We start from the raw sequence: 22,153 nt of genomic DNA, 5'->3' as shown, positions 1-22,153 counted from the left end.
TCGGAATCGAGGGTAGGAGGCACGAATTCATAGGAATCCTGCTGACAGCAGTAGGACTTTAGTGGCTAGTACTACGGGGAATAGTTCTTGTGGCAGGTTTAGTGAGCTTGGGTTAAAGAATAGGATGGTGGTAATGGTGTTCATGAGTATAATATTAGCGTATTCTGCTAGGAAGAATAGTGCGAATGGACCTGCTGCATACTCTACGTTGAATCCGGATACTAGTTCAGATTCCCCTTCTGTTAAGTCAAAGGGGGCACGGTTGGTTTCAGCAAGTGTGGAGACATATCATATTATAGCAAGAGGTCAACATGAGAAGATAAGATAGAGGGGCTCTTGGGTAATTGCGAGAGTATTGAGGGTGTAGTTGCCACTGAGAAGGATGACAGAGGCACTTTAACCCCTGCCTGATGCATGGCTCACCCTCTTGTGCTGCTGGTACAGATAAAGCTGTCACTTGCAGGGACACTGAGCAGCAGGGACATGAGCAGAGGCACCAGTTGAGATGGTGACATGTTTCCCCAGTTCTCTGCTCACAAATGCCACTGCAGGTTGTGGCCAGGATGAGGCCCTGGGCACCCCAGAGCAGCCAGCAGAGCCAGTCCCATTCAGGCAGGGCAGCTCTTCCTTAGGGCTGTGCCTCACCTGGGGAGCATCACTCCCCACTCTGTGTGGGAGAGGAGCCCTTCCTGGCTCAGCTCCTCCTGCGTGGTCAGGGTCCCCATGGGATGGAGGAGGAGGAGCTGCTGCAGCAGAGCCCACCAAGCCAGGGAAGCAGCTCCTGGAGGCCCCTGAGCTGCATGGTGACCATGGCTCCCCTGGTGCAGGTCAGAGCCAGGTGCCCCTGCCAGCACAGAGGGCAGGCACAGCTGCACCCAGCTATCCATGGTGCAAGAGCAGCTGGTCTGAGCAGGGAAATGCATTCCTGGGAGAACAGCAAACCTTTGGAAAGTGGATGGCAGGTGAGAATGATGGATGAGCCCAGCAAGGATCACTGAATAGCTAATGAGCTGAGGAAAGAGGCAGGGGTTGCCCACTGTGCAAATCCAGCAGGGAAATTGCTCACTGAGCTGGGAGGTTACAGCCAAACAGCCCTGACACCCCTGCAGGCACCCCTGGGGACACCAGGGCAGCAGCTCTAGCTCTGGTGTGAGCTGGGGGATGAGGAGTCACCTGCCCAGACCCACTGACCCCCAGGGCCCACAGGGGCACCCCCCCGGGCCCCACTCTGCCCCCTCCACTACACCAGACCCTCTGCTCAGAGCAGCTCCCACCAGCACTGGGACAGGCAGGCAGGACAAAGGCTCCTGGGCAGGCTAAAGGAAGGATTTCCTTCAGATCCCTCTGATTTCCCTCAGCCCCTCCATCCCCCAGGATACCTGCCTGGGTAAGGCAAGGTAAGAGCAGAGATCACAGACCCACTGTGCAAATGACAGTAACTCCCCCAGCCTGGTGCTTTGGGAATTTACAGCAGAAGCTGCAAGCAGGCAGTGCTGACTCTGGGGTCAGCTGTGTGTGCAGTGCAATCCATCAGCAGTGCCTGAGACTGCTGCTTGAGAGCAGCAACAGAAAACTCCATGGCTCTCAGGACCCTGGGAAAAGCCATCCCAGTGCAGGCTGTGCAAGGGCTGGGTGCAGGCAGGGCACTCCACACACGTCCCAGGGGCAGAGCTGTTCCCCCAGGGACAGGAGCCTGGCCCCACACCACCCCCTGCTCACTTCCCAGTGACTTCACTTGTCAATCAATGATCAACACCAGTGGACACTTTCATCCATTCCCTGTTTACTTCAGCTTAGCAGCATTTCAGAGCAAAACCAAGAGAGAATCTACATTCAAACAAAGGAAGATCATCACACCAAGAGCTTATTTCACTCTCTGCATGAGGAGGAAGCAGGTTGTTCTGAGCAGCTCTAGCCTGAGGTATCTGAACACTGAATTTTCAGAAGCATTGACAGTTTAATCTCAGTATGAGGTTTTGAGCACATTTAGAATAGAAAACAGCACAGCTGTAACACCCTCAGAGCTCCAAAGCCCTCCATGCCTGCTTTCCTTCCAGTGCAGATGGCACAGGATGAGCTCTGGGCACACAGGGCCTTCCCCACACCACCCTGACAACAGTTTAACTTCACTGGATTCACAAAGCCTGACCAGGATAACAGAACAGACATTTGGGAACAGTACAGCAGCACAAAAAAGTCCAAAAGGGTTATCCAGTCTTTCTTTTTTAATATTTATTTAATTTGCCTTGACATAACCCATCGACCTTATTAAACAAGGCCATGATCACCCACTCCTAAGTGCACAGGCACACAGTGCCCAGCTCCAGCAGCTCCCAGTCCCAAGGGTTAGGAAGGTTCTGGTACCAAGCCATACTTCTTCTTCAGGATTTCAACTGTGGGCATCAGTGCACTGCAGGGAGAAACAGAGCCATGAGAACAAAGGGTTTGGAGCACTCAAACTGCATTTTCTGGGGAAGAGCAATCAGCAAGGATTGCACTTAGAGCCAAGGAGAGCACGACCTGCAGGAACCACAGCTTCATACAGAAGCTGTGAGAAAGGGGAATTTAAGAGCTCCTGAGGATTTCTGTGTGCCCATAATTAGGTTAATATTAATGGGAAGGTGGAACTGCTGTGGGAAGTGAAGCAAAGCAAAGCAAAAAAAGCAAGGCAATGCATGCCCCACCCCTGTCCAAAAGCTTTGTTTTGTTTAAAGCAAAGGAACAGCCCCAGCTACACTCACCAGCCAGGCCGGATGATGGAGAATTTCCCTGACACAGACAAGTCAACCACAGTTGAGCCCAAGCGACACTCTGGGCTCTGGATGTCTCCTATGGGGCCTCCATCAATGACCAAGGACAGCTGAGGCCACAAGTCCTGGAATTCCTGCAGGAGAGCCATGGATAACAGTCCTGACAGCAGCTTGTACCATTTAAATAAAATAAAAACACAGCAGCAGAGCAACCCTTGGTTTATTGCTAAAGCTCAGCTGAGAGAGCCTGGGGCTCTGGTAGACCCAGGGAGATGGCAGAGGGGGGAAGGAGCCTCACCAGCACGGTCAGGGTGCTGCCCTGGGAGCTGATGTTGGCACTGGTCAGGGCCAACGGGCCCGGGCAGGCTCGGGCTAGGTCTCTCATGAAGGGGTGGTCTGGAATGCGGACACCAACCAGCTGCAGGGAGGGACAGCGAGAGTTACACACACAAACTAGCTGGAATTGCCTGGAGCTCTCTTGGCTGAAAGCTGAAACTCTGGAGAATTGGCAGATCTACTGGACCTGTGGTAACACAAGACTTAAGTGAGGCGCTAACACTGGTTAGTGCCACGTCCAGGTCAGTCCCAGGGAGCAGGAAAACAGGGGGACCCCCTTCTGGGGACAGCTAAGTGTTGTCATCTTAGTGCAGGGGCTCCATGCTGTTGTCTCCTTACTGCAAAAGTTTCACACCTTTTTGGTGTTTCTCATGGGCAGCTCCTCAGAGCACTGACTCTTCCTTCTTCACAAAGCAGCCAACTGACCCCAGCTCCCTTCTCCACCAGCCACCCCATTCTTTTATAGCTCTCTTCTAATTGCTTACAGCTGAGCCTGTTAAAGTCAGGCCTGTTCCTAATCTTTCATAATTGGCCCAGCTGCAACTCCTTAGGGCTAAAATTACTTTCTACACTATCTTTATTTTCTTATAGTCTATCCCCCTACAGCTACGGACAAAAGTTACAGCAGCAGCACAAACCCAGCCCCTGCCCCCAGTCCTGCAGCCATGACCTACCGATGTGAACGGATTCAGGTCCTTATTCAGCTCTTCTGAACGCTCTAACACCAGGGTCACTGGTCCCGGGAGCAGGTCCCGCAGCAGCTCATCGGGAACATTGACGCGGCAGTACCTGCAGAGCCAGAGAGAGCAGATCAGGGCGGGCACACGGAGCGGCCCGGGCAGCTGGGGCAGCTCTGGCACGGCCTCCCATCCCTTCCGTTCCCGGGGCTCCGGGCCCGAAGGGATCTCCGCGCACCTGTAGAGCCGCTCCACGTCGCCGAGGCAGATGGCGAGCGGCTTGGCGCCGTTCCGCCCCTTCAGGCTGTAGATGCTGCGCACGGCGGCCGAGTCCTGCGCCAGGCAGGCCACGCCGTACACCGTGTCCGTGGGCACGGCCACCAGCCCGCCCGCCTGCAGGGCACCGGCCGCGGCCGCCACCGCCTCGCTCCAGTCAGCGGGGCGGCCCCGCTCCCGCCGCCACCGGCCGCGGCCTCCATCCTCCGGTGCGGCCCAACCCAGCTCGACCGGGGCGCTCCCGCCGCCGGCCCAGCCTCCGCCCTCCGCTGGTCTCCCGCACGCACCCTGAGGGCCGGGCCGGGCCCTGCGGACCGGTGGCAGCAGCACCAGGCGGGCAGAGCCCGGCCCCGGGCCCAGCCCCGACCCCGCCGCTCGCTCCGCCGCCAGCGCCAGCAGCCGCGCCGCCCGCGCCATGCGGCGGCACTTCCGGCGCGCGGCAGTGACGGCACAGCCGGGGCGGGGCGGGGCCGCCAGCGCCGTTCCCATGGCGACCGGTGGCGCGCGGGAGCCGCGCACGGGGCGGACGGAGCCGGCGGGAAAGCGGGCGGTGCGGAGGGGACGGGGGGACACGGAGGGAACGGGAGCGGCCAGGGGCATCGGGGGGTCAGGAAGGGAATGGGAGCGGTCGGGGGCATCGCGGGAGGAACGGAGGGAACGGGATCGGACGGGGAGATCGAGGGTCAGGGAGGCAACGGGGGAAACAGGGAACGGGAGAGGCCCGGGGGTCCGGAGAGGGGACGGCGGGACAGGGGGGAAAGGAAGGAACGGGAGCGGCCAGGGGGATCGGAGGGTCAGGGGAGAGGACGAGGAGACACGGGGGGAACGGGAGGGTCCAGGGGTTCCGGGGGTGACCGCTGTCCCCGCCGCCTCCCCGCAGGTTCCGGACGGCCTGCGGAGGCTGCGGGAGCTGCTGGAGCTCCGGCAGCGGCAGCTGCGGTCCCGCATCGCCGCCTGCGAGGAGTTGCGGGCGGAGATGGCCGCGCTGCCGGCTGCACTGAGCCCCGGCCCGGCGGGGGGCGCGGGGCCCCGAGGAGCCCCTGAAGGGACCGAGGATCGGCCCCGCCGAAGCGACCGAGAGGTTTGGGGCTCCGGGAACGCCCGGGCGGTGCTGGGGGCGCGCAGGGAGCGGTGACGGCCGCACCCCCGGCCTGCCCTGCCGTGGCCTTAGAGCTCGCTCGGTGTCGGCGCGCTCGTGCCTTATCGCAATAAATTTATACACTTCAAAATAAAGCGAGACTGGCTCGGTCTGTACCTCCCCACACCCAGTGCGCTCCTGAGGAGAGGCACAGCCCCAGCGGCCGTGTGTCCCCAAGGCTGGGTCGTCTCTGGCCGCTCGGGGAGCGGGGCCAGCCCGAGCCGGCGCTGCGGAGCTCGGCACGGACCCCGCACTGTTCAGGGCCCCTGCTCTGCCCCTGGCGAGCCCGGCCCGCAGGCAGAGAACCCAAAAGCGCCGAGCAGGAAGCAGCTGCAGCACGGGGATGGAGGGAGGGCTGCGATGGGAGAATCCCCAGCTCTGGGTTTCAACTCCCACCCACATCTCACCACACCTAAGCGGCCAAGTTGGGCCAGTGCTGGGAGAGGGAGGAGGGTGAAAAGGCAAACGCTGCCTTTCAGGGTTGGAATGCTTCGTCCCAATGGGACAAAGCAGGATGCTCACACTCCTCTCCCACAGAATACTCTCAGGAAAAACTATTATAACACAATGTTTAAATAAGCATTTAATTAGGATTCCATTAGTATTAATATTGCTTTCAATTCCAAAAAGGTTAATTTCCACTTCTTTGCAGATATTTCAAAGTACAATATTAACTTCATACAAAATGAGCAATTAAGCAAACACCATTATTTCACATTCTTCAAAAAATACAAATTCATATTTACTCTTTTGGGTTTTGGAGATGCTCTTCCTTTGGAAGTACTGTACCTGTAACTAACATCTTCACATTGCTCAATGTAAGCACATTTGTTTCCATGTTTCAGAGTTAAATAAATTCCTTTATTACCATACACACAATCTTGAGAAACTGGGATTTAGTTCAGCTGTCTCCAAAGCCCCAGGCAGTGCAGCCCCCCAGCCCCAACAGCTCAGCTGCAGCTGGAGCTGCCCTGGTGTGGAGCCAGGCTGGGTTTTGGGCTGGGTGAGGCAAAAGAGAGCAGGGTCAGCCCGAGCAGCAGGAGGACAGGAGAGTCACAAACCAGGAACACCAGCAACTGCAACTACAGCACTGCAAACACACCCTCAAGTCTGCTGGAAAAGGCCATGTGAAAAAAAATCTTTCTTTAAGAAAAAGTAGAAACTGCATTTATTTGAGAAAGTGTACACTGCATAATGAACCAAATTTTGGCCAGCTTGCACACCACTGCAGCATGGTGTGGGGTTTCACCTAGTTCCAAAAACACACACTTAGACTATGTACACTACTACATAAATATCCAGTTTAATTTGCATTTCTCAGTGCAGACACAGAATCCAACTTCTAGAACATGTGATAGATATCGAGACAAGACACAAAAAAGTTAAAAGTTGAGCCCTATCCATGAGAATTGACTACAGGTAACATTTATAAAAACTTGACATTGCTTCCAAAATATGTTACGGAAAAAATAGTATACAATTAAAAACTCTGCAGTCAGAAATTCATAGGGTTTATTAAAGACATGCTCTTCTTTTTTTGCCTTACAGTCCAAACTGACTCCAACAGTTCTGTCCAGCTAGCTCAGGTAACTCCTGCCAAGAACTTTTCACCCACAGATCTCAAATCATTTCATGGAGCCAACACCCTGACCTGGTTCCGTGGGGAGGATCCGAGGCTCTGAGCCCTGCCTGGTGTCCCCCAGCCAGTGGTGGAAGTGATTTTGTGACACCAGAGCTCCCCTGCTCTGCCCCACTGACCCGGCTGCCTCGCCTCAGAACAACCCAGCAGCAGCTGCTCATCTCCAGTCACTCCACGGACAGCCACCCTGGGCTCAGCTCCATGCTGAACCCAGCTTATCTGGGAGCAGGAGGGCTGTAAACAGCTCACAGCCTCGCTGCAGATCAAGGACAACGTGGATGGCTACAGCCATGCCACCCCCGAGAAATAAGGCAGTAACAGGACATCAGAAACCATCTTGAAGAGAAATTTCAAAGGTGCAACATGCCTGTTTGAAAGCAGCTTGTCACTTGTGTTCCCACGTGGGTGACAGAACGAGGAGAGGGGAAGAAGGACACACGTCAGGGGACACAGCATGTCCAACAGGAGTGACAAGCAGCCCCCAGAAAGCGTGAGAGAAAAGGCTGCTGAAGCACAGTGCTCTCAGAGGGTTATTTGCATAGATTGGACGTTTGCTAACGATGCATAATTTGTCTGGGGCACGGGGGAAGGGCAGCACAGCACCCACCACACCTGTTCTGTCAGACAGACACACAGACCACGCAGCACAAGGATCTTTAGCTACAGCTATTGCACCAAGTTAAGTGCTCATCTTTGCACACCCCTGTTAACTTTTACTCAGAGCAAAAATAAACTTTGTGAAAGTATATACAAAAGAAATTGCAGCAATTGGGTTAAAGATAAAATAACCTAAAGTGCATTTTAGATACCAGTATGAGGTTCTGCAAACTTGTCTTCCTGGGGACACTCGGCATTACACAAGTGTCCAACTCGTACTTTGTTCCATGTAATTCAGTACCAGCATTCAATCAGTGCTGATTTTCCACCCCACCCCCCACCCCCCCACCCCCAAGCACAAAAAGCAATTTCTCCAACCTTCAGCTGCACGCCAAGTCTGCTCACTTGGGTCCTTGCTTGGTGACCCAAGCTACCAAAGTCAGTAACTCAGCCCTCTCTGCATATTTGAGCTTCTACACCCATCTAGAAACTATGAGTGACCAAGTAAACCCCCACAAGCACAAAACAGGTGACCTAGAGCAGTGCACTTTTGCTCTCTGACTGATAATTAAAGGGGTTCATGCAGACTTTGTAGAGGCAGGCATGCTGTTCCCAGAGACTCCAGCATGTTAACCCTTTTCTGGGAATCCAGGGCAGAAACTCTCCCTTTCATTACCCATGTAATAGTGAATATGCTAAATGCTGGGGCAGCAAGGAGAGGACAGGAAAATCTCTGGCCTTGCAGAATCTCAGGGCTTTGCTGCAGCTGCCCTTGGATCTCCTTCCATCCCAGCATGGCACAGACTGCCCTGGAGCCAGTCTGATCACACACTACTGGGGATGATGCAAATGTGGAAACATCTCAGACACACACAGCACAAACACTCAGGGAAGCAGATGGACAACAAACAACAAAAGCACACACCTGTAAAACACAGTGGATGCACAGCCCATGTGCTCACAGCATCACATGCTCCTGCCTCAGTACAAGCTCTAACCAGTTCCACCTGAATTGCAGCCTGCCTGATGCATGTAAAAGAGGGAAATGGCAAAGCCAATGCACCAAAGAAACAGCAGGACATAGTGCTTTTCCTGGAACACAACAAAAAAACCCCAGCAGCTGGGAAGAGAACAGCAGAGATTGACCCTGGGCACTGGTGCCCATCACTGCAGCTTCACATTGAGCTTCCCAGTTCAGAGACTTTGGTAGTTTCTTCTCCTCATTTCAGTCACAAAAGAGTTTCTGAAGATGCTCTCTGGTCCAAGCAGGAGCATGTTTTAGGTTGACTGATTCATAAGTAGCAAAAGTAAAAAAGCCTCCCTGAAGGCTGCGAAGGCTCAGAAGCAGTTGCTAAATTGCCCAGCTGTCACAGTGCAGGCCACATCTGGGACCCTTGTCCCCCATCAGAGGTAACCCCCACAACTCCCAGGGAATCTTCACACTCCTGCATCAGGCACACATCCACACCCACTCACCCTCAAACACCACAGCTGCACCTGGCCAAGGAAATGCCCAAGGCCACAGGGAGAGGCACCAGAGGAACCCCCAGGCAGCACTCAGTCCCCTCCCAAGTGGAGCTCTAGGCAGAGCAGCTGGCAGGAGACTCCTCTGTGAGGACAGTCCCAGCCATGCAGACTTGGGACTATGTTTTTTGTGTTCAAAGCAGTTCTTGCTGCCATGCAACTCAACTGCAGCACAAAATGAAGCTGTAGGAGAAAAGCAAAGGAGCCACCACCTCGCTGCCCTCCAAGGATTGCCATGACAGGAACAAAACAAGAAATGCTTTGTTAACCTCTTCTGTGGATGCCAAACCTTGTTGCTGCACAACAGCCCTGCCACACACCCAGAGGAAACACCACCAGCATGTGTGATGCCCTTGAGTTCCTCCCTGCAGGTGCCAACCCCGAGCTCTGTGCCCTGGCACAGACACACGGCATGTCCCAGGCACGGAGTGTTCCTGGCACACCCGTCTGCCCTCATGGGACACGGCTCTTTCCCTTCTGCACCCCACCAGAAGCTGTGCAGGAGGGCAAGGCCAGCTCCCTTCAGGCCCCTTCCACCCATGCCTGGGCAGTGCATTGTCAGGGAACAGCACGAGAGGTGGCTGAAGCCAGGCTCACTGCTGACACTGAGCATGTCACAGGAGGATTAAACACCTGGGTTCTCCCCTCCCCAGAGGTACAGAGAGCAGCTCTGATCAAACACAAAGAGTGAAAGATCTCTATCCACTACAGTCTGTATTCCTAGATTGAGTGCATGGACACTCCCCACTAATTGGCTTACAGTCATTATCTTTGTATCTCACTAATGACAACACTGTAAACTGAATAAAGACTATTTAATATTCTTTTCCTTTAACAAAAGAAAACTGACAGCCAAAGCCAGAAAGATGGATAAAAACTATAAAATTACATATTTTAAAATAATGCAGCATAAATAAACCATTTAGAATGAGACTGCATTTATTGCAACATTACAGGCTTTTTGGTGGAAGGGGGGGTTTGGATTTGATTTACCCTGAGTAGGTTAGAATATAGACTCTCAGTTTGATATGAAAAACTATTCTGTTGAGTAACATCTTTTAGTCAAGAAATAGCCCCGTGCACAAAAAGCTGGCATTGCAGCAGGCTGGAGGCAGAGTCAGGCAGAAATTATATAGCTCACTGGAAAAAAAAGAAGCATGTACGGACAACTGAAGGACAGACTCACTGAATTTCAACTGAATTTATGTTGAATCTTTCTTAAAATTTTCTTAAGGGTTGTTCTTCACAAAAGATGAGAGTAACCAGCAAAGGCACCGTGCTCCTGATTCAACAGTCCCAGGGTTAGGGTGATGACTTGTTGCTGAACAGAGCCTAAGAACAAAAAGAGCAGCGGGCACCAACCTGACCACACCTGGACTCACTGCACCCTTTGGAGAGGCCAAGAAAACAGACTGGAGCCAGAGACAGCAGCAGCTCTGACTGTGCTTCCATGTTCTGACAGTGTCTGCAACACACTGGAGTCCTAGTGGAATTAAATGAACAGATCTGTTCTGAAATAAACTCCCCCAAAGCTCCTGGAGGCTTCAGTAAGAGCAGCAGTACACAGCAAAACCAGGCACCAGCTCCTCATCAGGTACGTGACCATCGCATTCCAATCACACTGCAGATGAATCCTCTCCCCCAGCTATGCCATCTCCTCCCCCACAGCCTCCTTTCCTGGGCTCCCCTTTAGTGCATGGTTAGTAGAGACATGAGAGACAGGAGAAGATTAGAGACCCAAGCAGTTGTAACAAAGACCCACTTGCTGCCAGTACCTTAATCCCAAAAGTAAGTGATGTGCAATTGGAGAAAAAGTTACCCCCCTTTTCCTTTTAAAAAATCTTTGCACACAAGTAACCTTAACTTCTGTGTTCACATATGACAAGCAAAAGTGACAGACAGTGCAGCCAAAACAGTTCATATATAACTTAGCTATTTCTTTTTTTTTTTTTTTTTTTACCTTTTCTTTTTTTAGATAGAATCTCAAAGGTGGATGTACCTGGGACGTGACTAAGATGACATCCGTGAAGCAGAAATAAGCCACAAAACTTCCAAAGAGGAAGGAATAAGAATCGATCCTTCAGTTTCTGCTTCAAAGGAGAAGGGTTTTACCCTCCAGGTGCAAAGGAAAATCTGGAACATCTTCACTTAGAGAAGTTGCTATTCAAACCAATTTCTTCCTCACCCTGCAGTAGTGCTTCAATTGGAATTATATTAGACGGGGTTTCAGGGCTTTGGAGGGACAGGAAGTCCGATACATCCATGGCACTTAACGTTTCAGTCTGGGAGTCTGAAGGGTTAACTATCTGACTGCTCTGCCCACAAGGAGGAGGAGCACAGGAGGAAGGAAAGGTCTGAGGCTGCAGCTGGGAAGCTGGCTGCTCCAAAGCTTTTGAATCAGGTGAGGAACATTCCTTCTTCACGGTGGAGGTGGCTTTGTCCTTGGCAGAGTCTCGGCAGGCACACTGGCACTGGCAGGCCTCCTCCTGCTTGATAATGATAACAGGAACACTGAGGCCAATCTGCTGAACAGGGTTTCCTGAAGGTGAAACAAAGAAAAAACACAATGGAACTACAGAATTTCACAGCAGGGAGAGAGAAATCAGCTTTGTTCAATCAATTTGTTCCGTGTCACGCTTACCTGTGTTACCAGCTACTGGTAATGCAGTGGTAAAAAACACCTTTTCTACTACTTTTGGAACTTGTGGCTTTAAAGAAAAAAAAAAACAAACAAGAAAAAAGTGTGAATTGACTCAAATTAAATTTCTGTTCAAACTCTAAACAGCTATATACATATTCCAGAGACACACAGGAAAACTGGGCTCAAACTATTGTTTCAGTGGTCCTAAAGACTGGGCATAACATCCCCTGCATTATTTGCTGATAAACTCAGCTTGTGGGTTTTGACAATTCAAAGACTGAATTCCTAAACAGTGCTGTGTGTGCTCCCACTGCCTGTACCTGCAGCCACTCACTCGTGTCCACCTACAGCTGAGAGCCTAAAGTGGCACCAATATTGTCAAAGAGAAAACTCCTGAAGTTTTAGCTATCCAGATTTTCTGGAAAACCATAAACATTGTCTTTTCAGAAAAACTCATTTCATTATCAGTCAAAATTAGGCAGAGACAGAGATTACAAAATGCCTGAACAGAATGCCTTTACAGAATCTTTTGTGCTTCTATACATTAAAAGCAATACATTAAGGCCCATGTATATCCTCAGGCATGGTGGTGCCCTCTCCTGGATAAACACACTGACACCTGCTGGCAGAAGTCCCCATGAGAGGAAAGAAGAAAAAAAAAAATCTTTCTGCACCCTGGGTTTCTCTGTGCTCTAATTATTTCCCTGTCTATTCCAGGGGCTGCATTGGTGATATGTGTACACATTAACGTCACAGGAATTACACCAAACTGCATTCTGAGGTTAATCTTAGAGGTTTGACCCCCCCCCCCCTTTTCAAAAGCAAGGGCTCCAAAGCCCAACTGGATGTACTGACCATTTGTTCTTGGCTTTGTGGGGAACCAGTGGCACCATTTAAGATCCATTGTAAGTTCTGCTCTCCCATGACAATGCTGGGCTGCAGAATGGTGGTGCTTGGAGAAGGAGTAATGGTTATAGTGGGGTTACTGGTCAAAACGGGGTTTGCACCAACAGGCACAGTCTGAACTACAGCTGGCAGGGGCTCAGTGGCACTCGAGGCTGTTGGGGCAGGAGCCCCAGCAACCACTGACAGTCCCTGAACGATGGGCTGCGGCGGAGGCTGGCTGTGCTGCAGGAAGTCTTGGTGACTGGCTGCAAACGGTGTGCTGTGAGGAACAGGCACTTCTGGGGATTGTAAAACAGTTGCAGGATTCCCAAACGCAGCTGGCTGTGAGCTGGGTGCGATGGAGGAGGGAGCAGCAGGCGCTGCCGAGGCTTGCAGAGCTGCCTGCGCTGGCTCGGGGAGGCCGAGCTGCAGGACCAGGGGGAGGGACAAGGAGGCTGCGTCTCCTGCCGGGGGCGGGACCGCAGCCACCGAGTCTGCGTCGCCGTTAAACCCTTCAATCAAGGAAGCTGCTGAAAGAGAAACAGAAAAAATATAAATACATCCGTTCTCATTAGGTCTGAATGAACTGATTTTTTAATGAACTAATCAGCTAGCTGATGGATTTTTGCCAAGTAAAGCATTACCACGTTCCTCACTTCAGAGTAGTGCTTAAAAAAAACCCCTAGACAGTGAAATCTAAAAGTAGCTGCAAATTTAGAAAGTTGGTAACACTGGGCTCTACACTGAGCCTGATCAGGCTCATCAGCTCTCTCTGATAAGCCTTTTATCAGCTGTGCAGCAACTTCAAGGATGACATGGACTGCTTGAGAGCTCCAGTGTCAGTACTGCAAGACAGTGTGCTGGGTCACCTCCCCACCACTGAGTGTCACACAGTCTGTGCACACCATGCATCCCAACACCAATGAATTTCAACCCTGCAGTTAAAGTTCTTTCTGCTTCCTAGAATTACATTAGGCATTAAGCTTCAGTCTGAAATGCTGAATTCAGTACATGCATGCAGAGCTGCCAAAAAGTTCTCTTTGACAGCAGTGCAGATACAACTGGTACCTGTCTGCTGAGAGTCATCCTGATTTGCAGTGTGGTCTGGGCTCTGAAACATAGACTCAAAGATGCTTGCTGGTGAGATTGTGCTGAGGTCCTGTCCATGTGTCTGACAAACAGAAAACAAAGAGGAAGACATCAGACAATGTTGTATTTCAGGTCTCCACAAACCCCAGTCAAGCAGTGTGTGCATGTCAGAAACACTTCACCAAAGAACCAGCCACCCTCAGGAATGGCAACACCAATTAATTACATGCTGTAAATTTACACCTATTTTTTATTACCTGTAATCAAATTTACCACCATAATAAGCAACCCCTACAAAAATAAGTAACTTCCTCAAAAGTAAAATATATTCCTCTGCATCCACTCTTTATTTAACCCATATTTCTTGCAGTACTCCATCAGAAACAGACATAATTGGCTGCTTGCAGAACCTTTTCTGAAGCAGAAAAAAACAGCTCCATTTTAAATCCTGGACTATGCAATTCTAGTCATCCACAGGAGCAAATACACACAGGAGCTGCACCCTGCTCGCACAGCACAAAGAACAACACAGCCTCCTCATTCTCCTCTATGTAAAATCCAAGCTCAGTCAAGACTCATCAGTCAGATGCAGAGCTTCCTACAGGAGGTTGAAATAAGCACAACACATTTTGGAGGACAAAACCAAAACTCCAATGAGGATGAGGCAATTCCAGGACAATAACTCACTGGATTAGAGTTCTCCCGTAATTCTGAATCTGTTGATATGAGGCTTAAATCACTCAGACAAAGTGAGTGACTTGTATCCTGTGAAAAAAGAAAAATAATTTGAATTATATATTAAAATAATAATGTCAGAAATGTTTTAAATTACTTTTGAGAGTCCATACTCTGCTTATATGAGACCCAGGTCTCAGCTCTAAAATCAAAGGAACAAGATTTTTAAGCAAAGGATATTTAGCAACTATCAAGAATTCTTAACATCTCAAAGTACTTCCAAAAAGCCATATAACCCAGAATTTTAAATTAGCATAGGAATAAATAAATTTTTAGAAAATAAAAAAAAATTAACCTTCCCAGTTAGTATTTGAAAACCCCAGTCTTAAATGTTACACCTTAAGAACAAGGTGCAGACCAAATTATTTCCTCCCCAAGGTATGGTTTATATCCACCTAACATAGAAGCATTAAGCAGAAGTGCTACTCACCTCAGACACATTGTTATTGGGAAGTGCATTATAGGTATGTCCCTTCTCATGACCCTTCATGTGACTCTTGAGACTGTACTGGGTGCTGAAAGTCTTCTCACAACCATTGCTGGGACAGAAGAAGGGTTTCTCCCCTAGAGGCAGCACAGAACACATTTAACAGACTTAAAAACATCCCATCAGACACACACTTTTAAAGCACCTGGCAGAGCAGTATTTCATACAAACAAGACATTTTCTGCCCCTTCACAAATTCAGTATTCCTGCAGTCCTGCAGGTGAGTGCTTCCATCTCACCACGGGAACTGACACACAACACAATATTTTATTCTTGTGCATCATTACTGGTACCTTTGTGAAAATGTGTTCATTGAATTCAAGACCTGTCAAGCATAAACATAACTGCATAAATGGAAAATCTGGATTGGCCTGGTGCAGGAGTTTGTACTTGGCCTTTTTTAACTCATGAGGTTCACATGGGCACACTCCTCCAGCCTGCAAAGGTCTCTCTGGATGCCATCCTCTCCCTCACAGGTGTCACCTGAGCCACTCAGCTTGGTGTCACTCCCATATTTTATGTAACTATAAATTCCTATTAGGATTCTGAGAGTTAGTATAAACTTACTAAGCTATATTAAAGAAAATTTAAAAAAAACCCAAACACAGAACTTACCAGTATGTGTTCTAACATGAGTTTTGAGGTGGTGGCTTGCAGCAAAAGCCTTCCCACAGCCATCATGCTCACACCTGAACCACAAGAAAGTCAGCATCAGCCCCCTTCAATGCATTAGCTAGAACTTTAAATCATGCTTTGCAATAGTCCCAGGACTCTAAAAAGCAGGCCTAAAGCTAAGCTCTGTTAGCTCCCAGCAGCTGCTGTGCATGCTACACACATCACAGCAGGGCTCTGAGCAGGACTTTAAAACCCAAGCATGAAGGCAGTATTTGGGGTGTCTCCTCCATGGAATACACATTACATCCCAGCAGTGAGCAGCAATATGTTTTAAAAGATGCTCATCATGGCATAGGTTTATGTTTAAAAAACTACCTTAACTATTCTTGCCTTTTAGGACAATCACTGCACTCACTGTTAAAGGCAGCTGGAGGAGCTCAGAACAAAAAGGCTCCAGTGCCAGCCAGCCACCTTCACTTATTTCTCAGGAGATCACCATTCCATTCAGAGCAGTAACAGCTGCTTTTGGGCACAGGTGCCTCATTACCTGAGCCACAGGAGTCAGCACAGCAGCCAGCAACTCACCGAAATGGCTTTTCTCCTGTGTGTGTTCTGATGTGCTTCCTCAGGTCACTGTGCGTTGTGAAGTATTTGCTGCAGCCTTCTGATTCACAGTTAAATGTTTTCCCTGTGTGAAGCCTTTGATGTGCTTTCAACCTAAAAAACACGTCCAAAAAATCCCTCTTAGGACTGGTAGGATAAGACAGACTTGGCCTGAGGCAAGCAAGCCATTCTTTCAAATGTGCAGGACAAGATCAAAGGCTGAACATATCCTGAGCAGAAGGTACTGAGCTCATGGAAGTGACTGCTATCAGTTCAAAGTCCTCCAACAAGGCTGAGAGACCCTTGTGTTCATCCACCACCTTCAATGCTACTGGAATAGAAAGAAGGCACCAAGGCACCACAGCTCTGTCATCCTACACTTTGGACAGCACTGCCACACTTGAGGGGTTTGTATTTGTACCTGCACATGGAAGAGGCAAAACAACTGTATTCAAACATAAACACAAAGTAGATGGAACCTGCAGAACAGCAACAGCCACACCTACAAGAAAATTCACCAGAGCCTTCTCACCTGGAGTGTTGAACACCAGCCCACCTGTACAGTGTTGGAACACCTTCTCATCTGCGCAGTGCTGAACACCCCCTCACCTGCACAGTGTGTTGAACACCCCCTCACCTGCACAGTGTTGAACACCCCCTCACCTGCACAGTGTTGAACACCCCCTCACCTGCACAGTGTGTTGAACACCCTCTCACCTGCACAGTGCTGAACACCCCCTCACCTGTACAGTGTGTTGAACACCCCCTCACCTGTACAGTGTGTTGAGCACCCCCTCACCTGTACAGTGTGTTGAACGCCTTCTCACAGCCCTGCACGTCACACTCGAAGGGTTTCTCCTTGGTGTGCACCCTGACGTGGATTTTGAGGCTGTAGGAGGTGAGGAAGGCCTTGCCACAGCCCTCCTGGTTGCAGACGAAGGTGTACTCCCCCCTGTGCGTCTTCTGGTGCGTGCGCAGGTTGCCAGCGGTGCTGTAGGTGCGGGGACAGCCCTCAAAGGTGCACTGGTAGCGCTTCACCTGAAGGACAAAATGCTGCAGGATTAATAGCTTTTAATAATTTCTGGAATCCAGATACGGATGTAGTCCTTTGATGCAGTCATACAACAGATTTTGACCCCAAAGCCCCCCCAAAAAACTTATTGTCACTTAATTCTCTGACAAGAACATTTCTGCGGCGTTCTGAGAGGAAGGAGTGGCACATGGGGAAGCAGCTGGGCTTGCAGAACAGGAATCCAACAGAAGGGAAAAAAGGAAATACATTATCAGAAATTTTTCTAGCCAAAAATCTGATAAAACAGATGGAAAGAACATGGAGGAGCCATCACACCTGTCCACTACCCACATGTGTAGCAGCTGCATTTTAGTCCAGGGCTTCCTGCAGAGCTGCTTATTTGTGGAGCAGGGAGACAAAGGAAAATGCACTGTCACAATGCCCCAACCCACTGCCCTGTGTGCTGAATTCCCATCAACACCTTGAGCAAAACAGTTTTTACCACCTTCCATGGTCTAACCATCAGTCCATTCCTTACTTCACTCCATCCCAAAACAGCCTCCAGTGAGCCTTGTTCTTTCCTTCTGTGGCTACTGACACAGGCAGGGCCTGAAGAGTAATGGATCAGACCAGGTCACAAGGACACCCAAATACAGCCGTCACAGATTTCTCAGTAAGCCACTGAGATCCCCAGGACAACTTCTCATGGAACTCCACTTGGTACAGGCACAGGGGTCATTTAGAAGCTTGTGCAAGTGGTGACACCTCATGAAATTTCATCCTCTCTTGTGAAGCAGAAGGAATACACCCTGATCTGCCTGAATAAAGTTATTCTCCACCATTAATTACCAGACTGATGGCTTTCATTTGACTGTTAAAGTTCAGACACCTCAACACCTCATAGTGATTGAGGAGCCCAAGAGAGGACTTGGCAAGTCACACCAGCTATAAATCAAGTTCTAGACAGTTCTCCATAACAAAACAGAAGTAGCTTTTGGTTACTTCAAATGTGTTTTTTAGGGGACAAATCTGCCAGCAGGACTCATTTAGGAAAATTCTATAAAGCTGAGTGATCTTATGTGTATTTCAATCTATGTCTCTTGTTGCTCCCACAACAGGCTGGCATTCACCTTCACCCTGCCTCAGTAAAACCTTCCTATTTGGAAAATGCTAAGCTCTTCTGTGAGACACACAAGAGCCCTTTACACAGGGCAGAAATACCATAATGTGCTGGGTTTGGCTTAGACAGAGTTCATTTTATTCACTTGTATAGAGCACATTCTGGATTTGTGCTCAACACAGGGCTGATGATAGAGTTGGATTTTTTTAGTGCTTCTCATTCTGCCCCACCAGCAAGGGGCTGGGGGTACACAGGGAGTGGGGAGGGGACACAGCCAGGACAGATGACCCTGACTGACCAGGGATACCCCAGACCATGTGATGTCATGCTCAGTATGGAAAGCTGGGCAAGGAGGAGGAAGAGGAAACATTTTGTGGTCCCCAGTCTCTGTTAGGTATGTTAGGCTGAGCTCCTGCCTGCCAGGGAAGCAAGGAATTGACCCCTTCACATTTTCAACTGGTCACTCAGAGAAGGAAAACAGTAATTTAACTCTAAGCAATCTGCCCTTAATTTACAGTTCAAATCAGGCAGAAATCCTTGGGTATTTATTACCACTAAACACCCAAGAACTGCAGCATGGTTACAGTGCAGTTAGGAAGTCCGGCTGTGCTGAGGCTGCCACAACAGAAGCACAGAGCAGAAACACACCAGCACAGAAAACACATTTTATTACATGAGGAGGGTGCATCATATCCTCCCCCAGGATCACCAGATCCAGCACAATTTGTGGATCAGTGCTGAAGTAAATGTTCCTTGTTACAGCTTTAAGGCAGCTGGAAATTAACACTTTACACAACATACCCCATGGTACACAAGGGATCTGACACAGGCAGGAACTACCTGAAAATCAAGGGAGGGTTCTGTTAAGCTCTCCAGGTGTTTACATTTAGGTCTAGAAGAAAAAGGACAGTATTAATTACAGATTAAGCTGTTTGGTTCCCAGCTGTCCCTGCCCATGTGTAAGGGAAGGTGGCAGTATCAGTTTACTGGCCTGAACTCTGACAATGGCCTTGCAGTGCTCCCCCTCCCTCAAAGGCCAAATCTTTATTTCACAAACCTTCCAAGCACACCACAGGCAGCAGCAATATCACCACCACCTTCTGAGCTAAACAAACCTTTCTGTGAAGCACCACAGCATTTAATTCTCTTTTCACATCAGCACATCACCACTGCATATTGTTCATACACACAAAACCAGCAGAGATTGATCTGAAAGCCTCACAGAGCCAGCAGCAAGGGCTCCAGGCTGCCCCAGCACCAGGGCACAACAGAAAACAAACAAGGCAGCAGAGGCCAAGCCCTGGGCAGGCAGGACTGGGCCCAGGGACTCTGAGGCCAAAGGCTGTGGCTTTTGGCCAGGGACAGTGAGGTGCTGCTGGAAGAGACATGATCCAGCATTTACCTCAGAAAACTCGTTGTGCAATAGCCAACAGGGCTGGAGAAAGCAGAGCCTCACACCCTGGTTCAAAGTCTACAGTAACTGCTCTGTTTGCCTTTAACTCTTCCTGAGCTAACCACGTTCCCCCCAAATGGCTACATTTTCTGTGTCACTGCTGAACAAATAACTGGGGTTGAAATAAGAAACTGTAATCGTGTTTGTTCTTAGTGTGATGTACAACAGAGTAAAAAAAAGCCAAAGGTTCTAAAGTGCAAAATCCCCTTTCAGCTTCATAAATGTCTAAGGCTGACCTGAAAATCTAAAACTTTAAAACAATTACCTCAAGTGTTAAAACCGTTGCAGACATTTTGCAAGTCCCAAAGAACAGAGCTGTTGATTTTCAGAGATGGCTAAGATGTTTGGGACCTTTAGAGCTTTCCTTTCCTCACATCCAGACAACTTATCAGACCTTTGAAACAGCAGCCAAAAAGGCCTTTCACACGTGCTCAGGGCTCAGTGCCACTGCTTTCACATTATGGGATCACTGCCCTCTGTTCTGGAAAATCAGCTCCAGAAATGGAAAATAAATTCATATAAAGCATTTCACTCAGAAATTCCACATCCTACAAGCCTTTCCTAAAAAGCAGAGGTGAAAAAATGCAGCCACTTTAATTGCACATGCAATTAAACACATGCACATTGACCCTGTTAGCTCCCACCCCCTGCTCTGGGAGCAGCTCAGGGTCCCACAAAGAGGAGAAAAAGTGAAATACCTCAGCAGCTGCTCAGGTGAGTAACTGACAGCAGGAGACTCAAACAGGCTCACTGAACACAGCTCAGCCCAGAAGAGGACTGAGACTCCCCAGCTGCAGAGCTGACAGCCCTCCCCAGCCCCATTTCCCAGCTCTCAGCCTGATGGTGACAGCTCTGTGCTGAGTGTCACAGCCTGTGCCACTGGCACTGCCACCTGCACTCATCACCCCTCACACAACTCAGGCAGGCCAAAGAAGGAGCACTAAGCCATCCCTGAGCTAGTGTCACAGCCAACTTCCATTTGCTCCTGCACCCAAAAAGAAGAGTCCCAGGACAAGGTCTCCCCACTGTGCATCCAGATAAAATTCATTAGGGAAACAGAATTAAGAGCAAACTCCATTTTAACCATGCAGCCTGGCCTGAGCTTTCAAAACACATCAGATGGCAGCTTAAAGCTTCCATCTTCTTCTCACAGTCTCCCTGTGACACAATGAAATTAAAAATAACTTAAAATTTGGCATCTCACATTTGGTGAGATGCTCCAGCAATGGCCTGGGCCTTAACTGTGACCTGAATGTGCCTTCCTTGAGAATGTGGCCAACCCCAGAGTAACAGCTCAGGCTGTTTCAGCTGCTTCTGAACTCACAAAACAATCACCCAAGCAGATGAAAACCTGAAGATCACTAAAATGACACACATCACTGACACAAAGGTGTGCCACTGCCACACCCTCCTGCCATCCAGTGTCACCACCTGCCTTCTGGCAGGTTCCTAGGGCAGTACGTGGTGTCAGAGGGAAGAGGGATGGCCCTGGCAGCTCTGCTGGGACACGGCTCTCCCCAGCACACTGAGAAGCTGGGGATGACAACCAGAGCAGGTTTACACAAAACTCCTCAAAAACAAGCAAAACCACTGCCCCCTCATGAAAAAACAGCAAAACTTCTGCCTCTCTCCCGAAAAACAGCCCATTTTCAAAGCTTTTAAGGTGCACAAAGCCCAGAATCACGTTTAGCTACTCACTTCCTTACGCTTGGTTTCTGGGCACTCAGACTGCAGAGTGAGAGTTGCTCCTTCGATGTTCCTTGGCATGGGAGTTGAACCAGGATTTATTGTTAGATGAATCTGATCTGGAGAAATAATGTGTTGCACGTAACCCTGTGACATCCCTTCATGATCTGCTATTAAATGAAATCCTTCTTCGTGACCCTCGGGTAAAAAAGGCAAGTGGTCACCGCACTGTCCTTCATCCTCCTCATCCTCCAGCACGCTGTGGTCCTGCTCGATGAGCACAGTTGTCCTGTCATACACCGTCCCGGACGAGGAGGACACCAGCCCGTTTTTGTCAGCAAACCTCATCATATTTTCATCTTGGGCTAAGTCGTCTTCCTCCGCTTCATAGTAGATGGCGTTGCCCTCGGGGCTGTTCTCGCCCATGGCTCCGCGCCTCTCACCGCGCTACCGGGAGCTCCGGCCGGAACGGCTCATCTGCAACACAACGATGAGCGGAGAGGGGGGTCAGGCGGCTCGGCCGGCCCGGGCCCCGTTCCGCTCGCAGGCACAGCCCCAGCGCGGCCGGTGGCGGCGGGGCCGGGCCGGGCCGAGCGTCGCGGTCCCGCCCCGAGCGCGGCGCTACCCTCACCCGGCGAACAGCTACTGCCGGTGCCTGCGCGAGCCGCACCGCTCCGGCTCGGCTCAGCCCGCCCTCCCTCTGTTTCCCCGTCCCGCTCCCCCCCGCCCGCTCACCAGATGCCGGCGGCGGCTCCTTCCCCGCCCCAGCGGCACCATGATCGCCGCGACCCTGCTTCCGCTTCCGGCCGCGTGCGGCACGCCGGGAGCGCCGCGCCCGCCGCGGGGGCTGACGGGAGCGGGGAGGGCGGGAGGAGCATAGCGCCCCCTGG

General features: G+C 50.3%; 2 protein-coding genes across 3 annotated transcripts; both read right to left on the bottom strand.

Annotated features, from left to right (window-relative positions):
* Positions 1-2,203: 2,203 nt before the first annotated feature.
* YRDC (yrdC N6-threonylcarbamoyltransferase domain containing) lies at positions 2,204-4,548 on the bottom strand. Its single transcript, XM_030230314.2, has 5 exons — positions 4,002-4,548; positions 3,761-3,875; positions 3,049-3,168; positions 2,742-2,884; positions 2,204-2,410 (listed from the first exon to the last, which is right to left on the bottom strand). Exons 1-5 carry the CDS (start codon positions 4,526-4,528, stop codon positions 2,347-2,349), a joined length of 969 nt encoding a protein of 322 aa, XP_030086174.2. The 5' UTR covers positions 4,529-4,548; the 3' UTR covers positions 2,204-2,346.
* A 1,199-nt stretch (positions 4,549-5,747) lies between these two features.
* On the bottom strand, positions 5,748-22,108 carry MTF1 (metal regulatory transcription factor 1). 2 transcript variants are annotated; one of them, XM_030232102.2, is made up of 11 exons: positions 21,999-22,108; positions 21,276-21,740; positions 16,792-17,030; positions 15,975-16,106; positions 15,390-15,463; positions 14,718-14,851; positions 14,240-14,317; positions 13,532-13,634; positions 12,434-12,993; positions 11,579-11,645; positions 5,748-11,476 (listed from the first exon to the last, which is right to left on the bottom strand). In XM_030232102.2, the coding sequence occupies exons 2-11, from the start codon at positions 21,687-21,689 to the stop codon at positions 11,082-11,084; spliced, it is 2,196 nt and encodes a 731-aa protein (XP_030087962.1). In that variant the 5' UTR covers positions 21,690-21,740; positions 21,999-22,108; the 3' UTR covers positions 5,748-11,081. The 2 variants fall into 2 exon arrangements, with proteins under 2 accessions (XP_030087962.1, XP_030087963.1); XM_030232103.2 differs by having other exon boundaries at positions 12,434-12,990.
* Positions 22,109-22,153: the final 45 nt, after the last annotated feature.

Source organism: Serinus canaria, chromosome 23, assembly GCF_022539315.1.
Source record: "Serinus canaria isolate serCan28SL12 chromosome 23, serCan2020, whole genome shotgun sequence".
Classification (NCBI taxonomy): Eukaryota; Metazoa; Chordata; class Aves; order Passeriformes; family Fringillidae; genus Serinus; species Serinus canaria.
The sequence above is the reverse complement of the archived record's forward strand: the minus strand, read 5'-3'. Positions and strand labels throughout refer to the sequence as shown.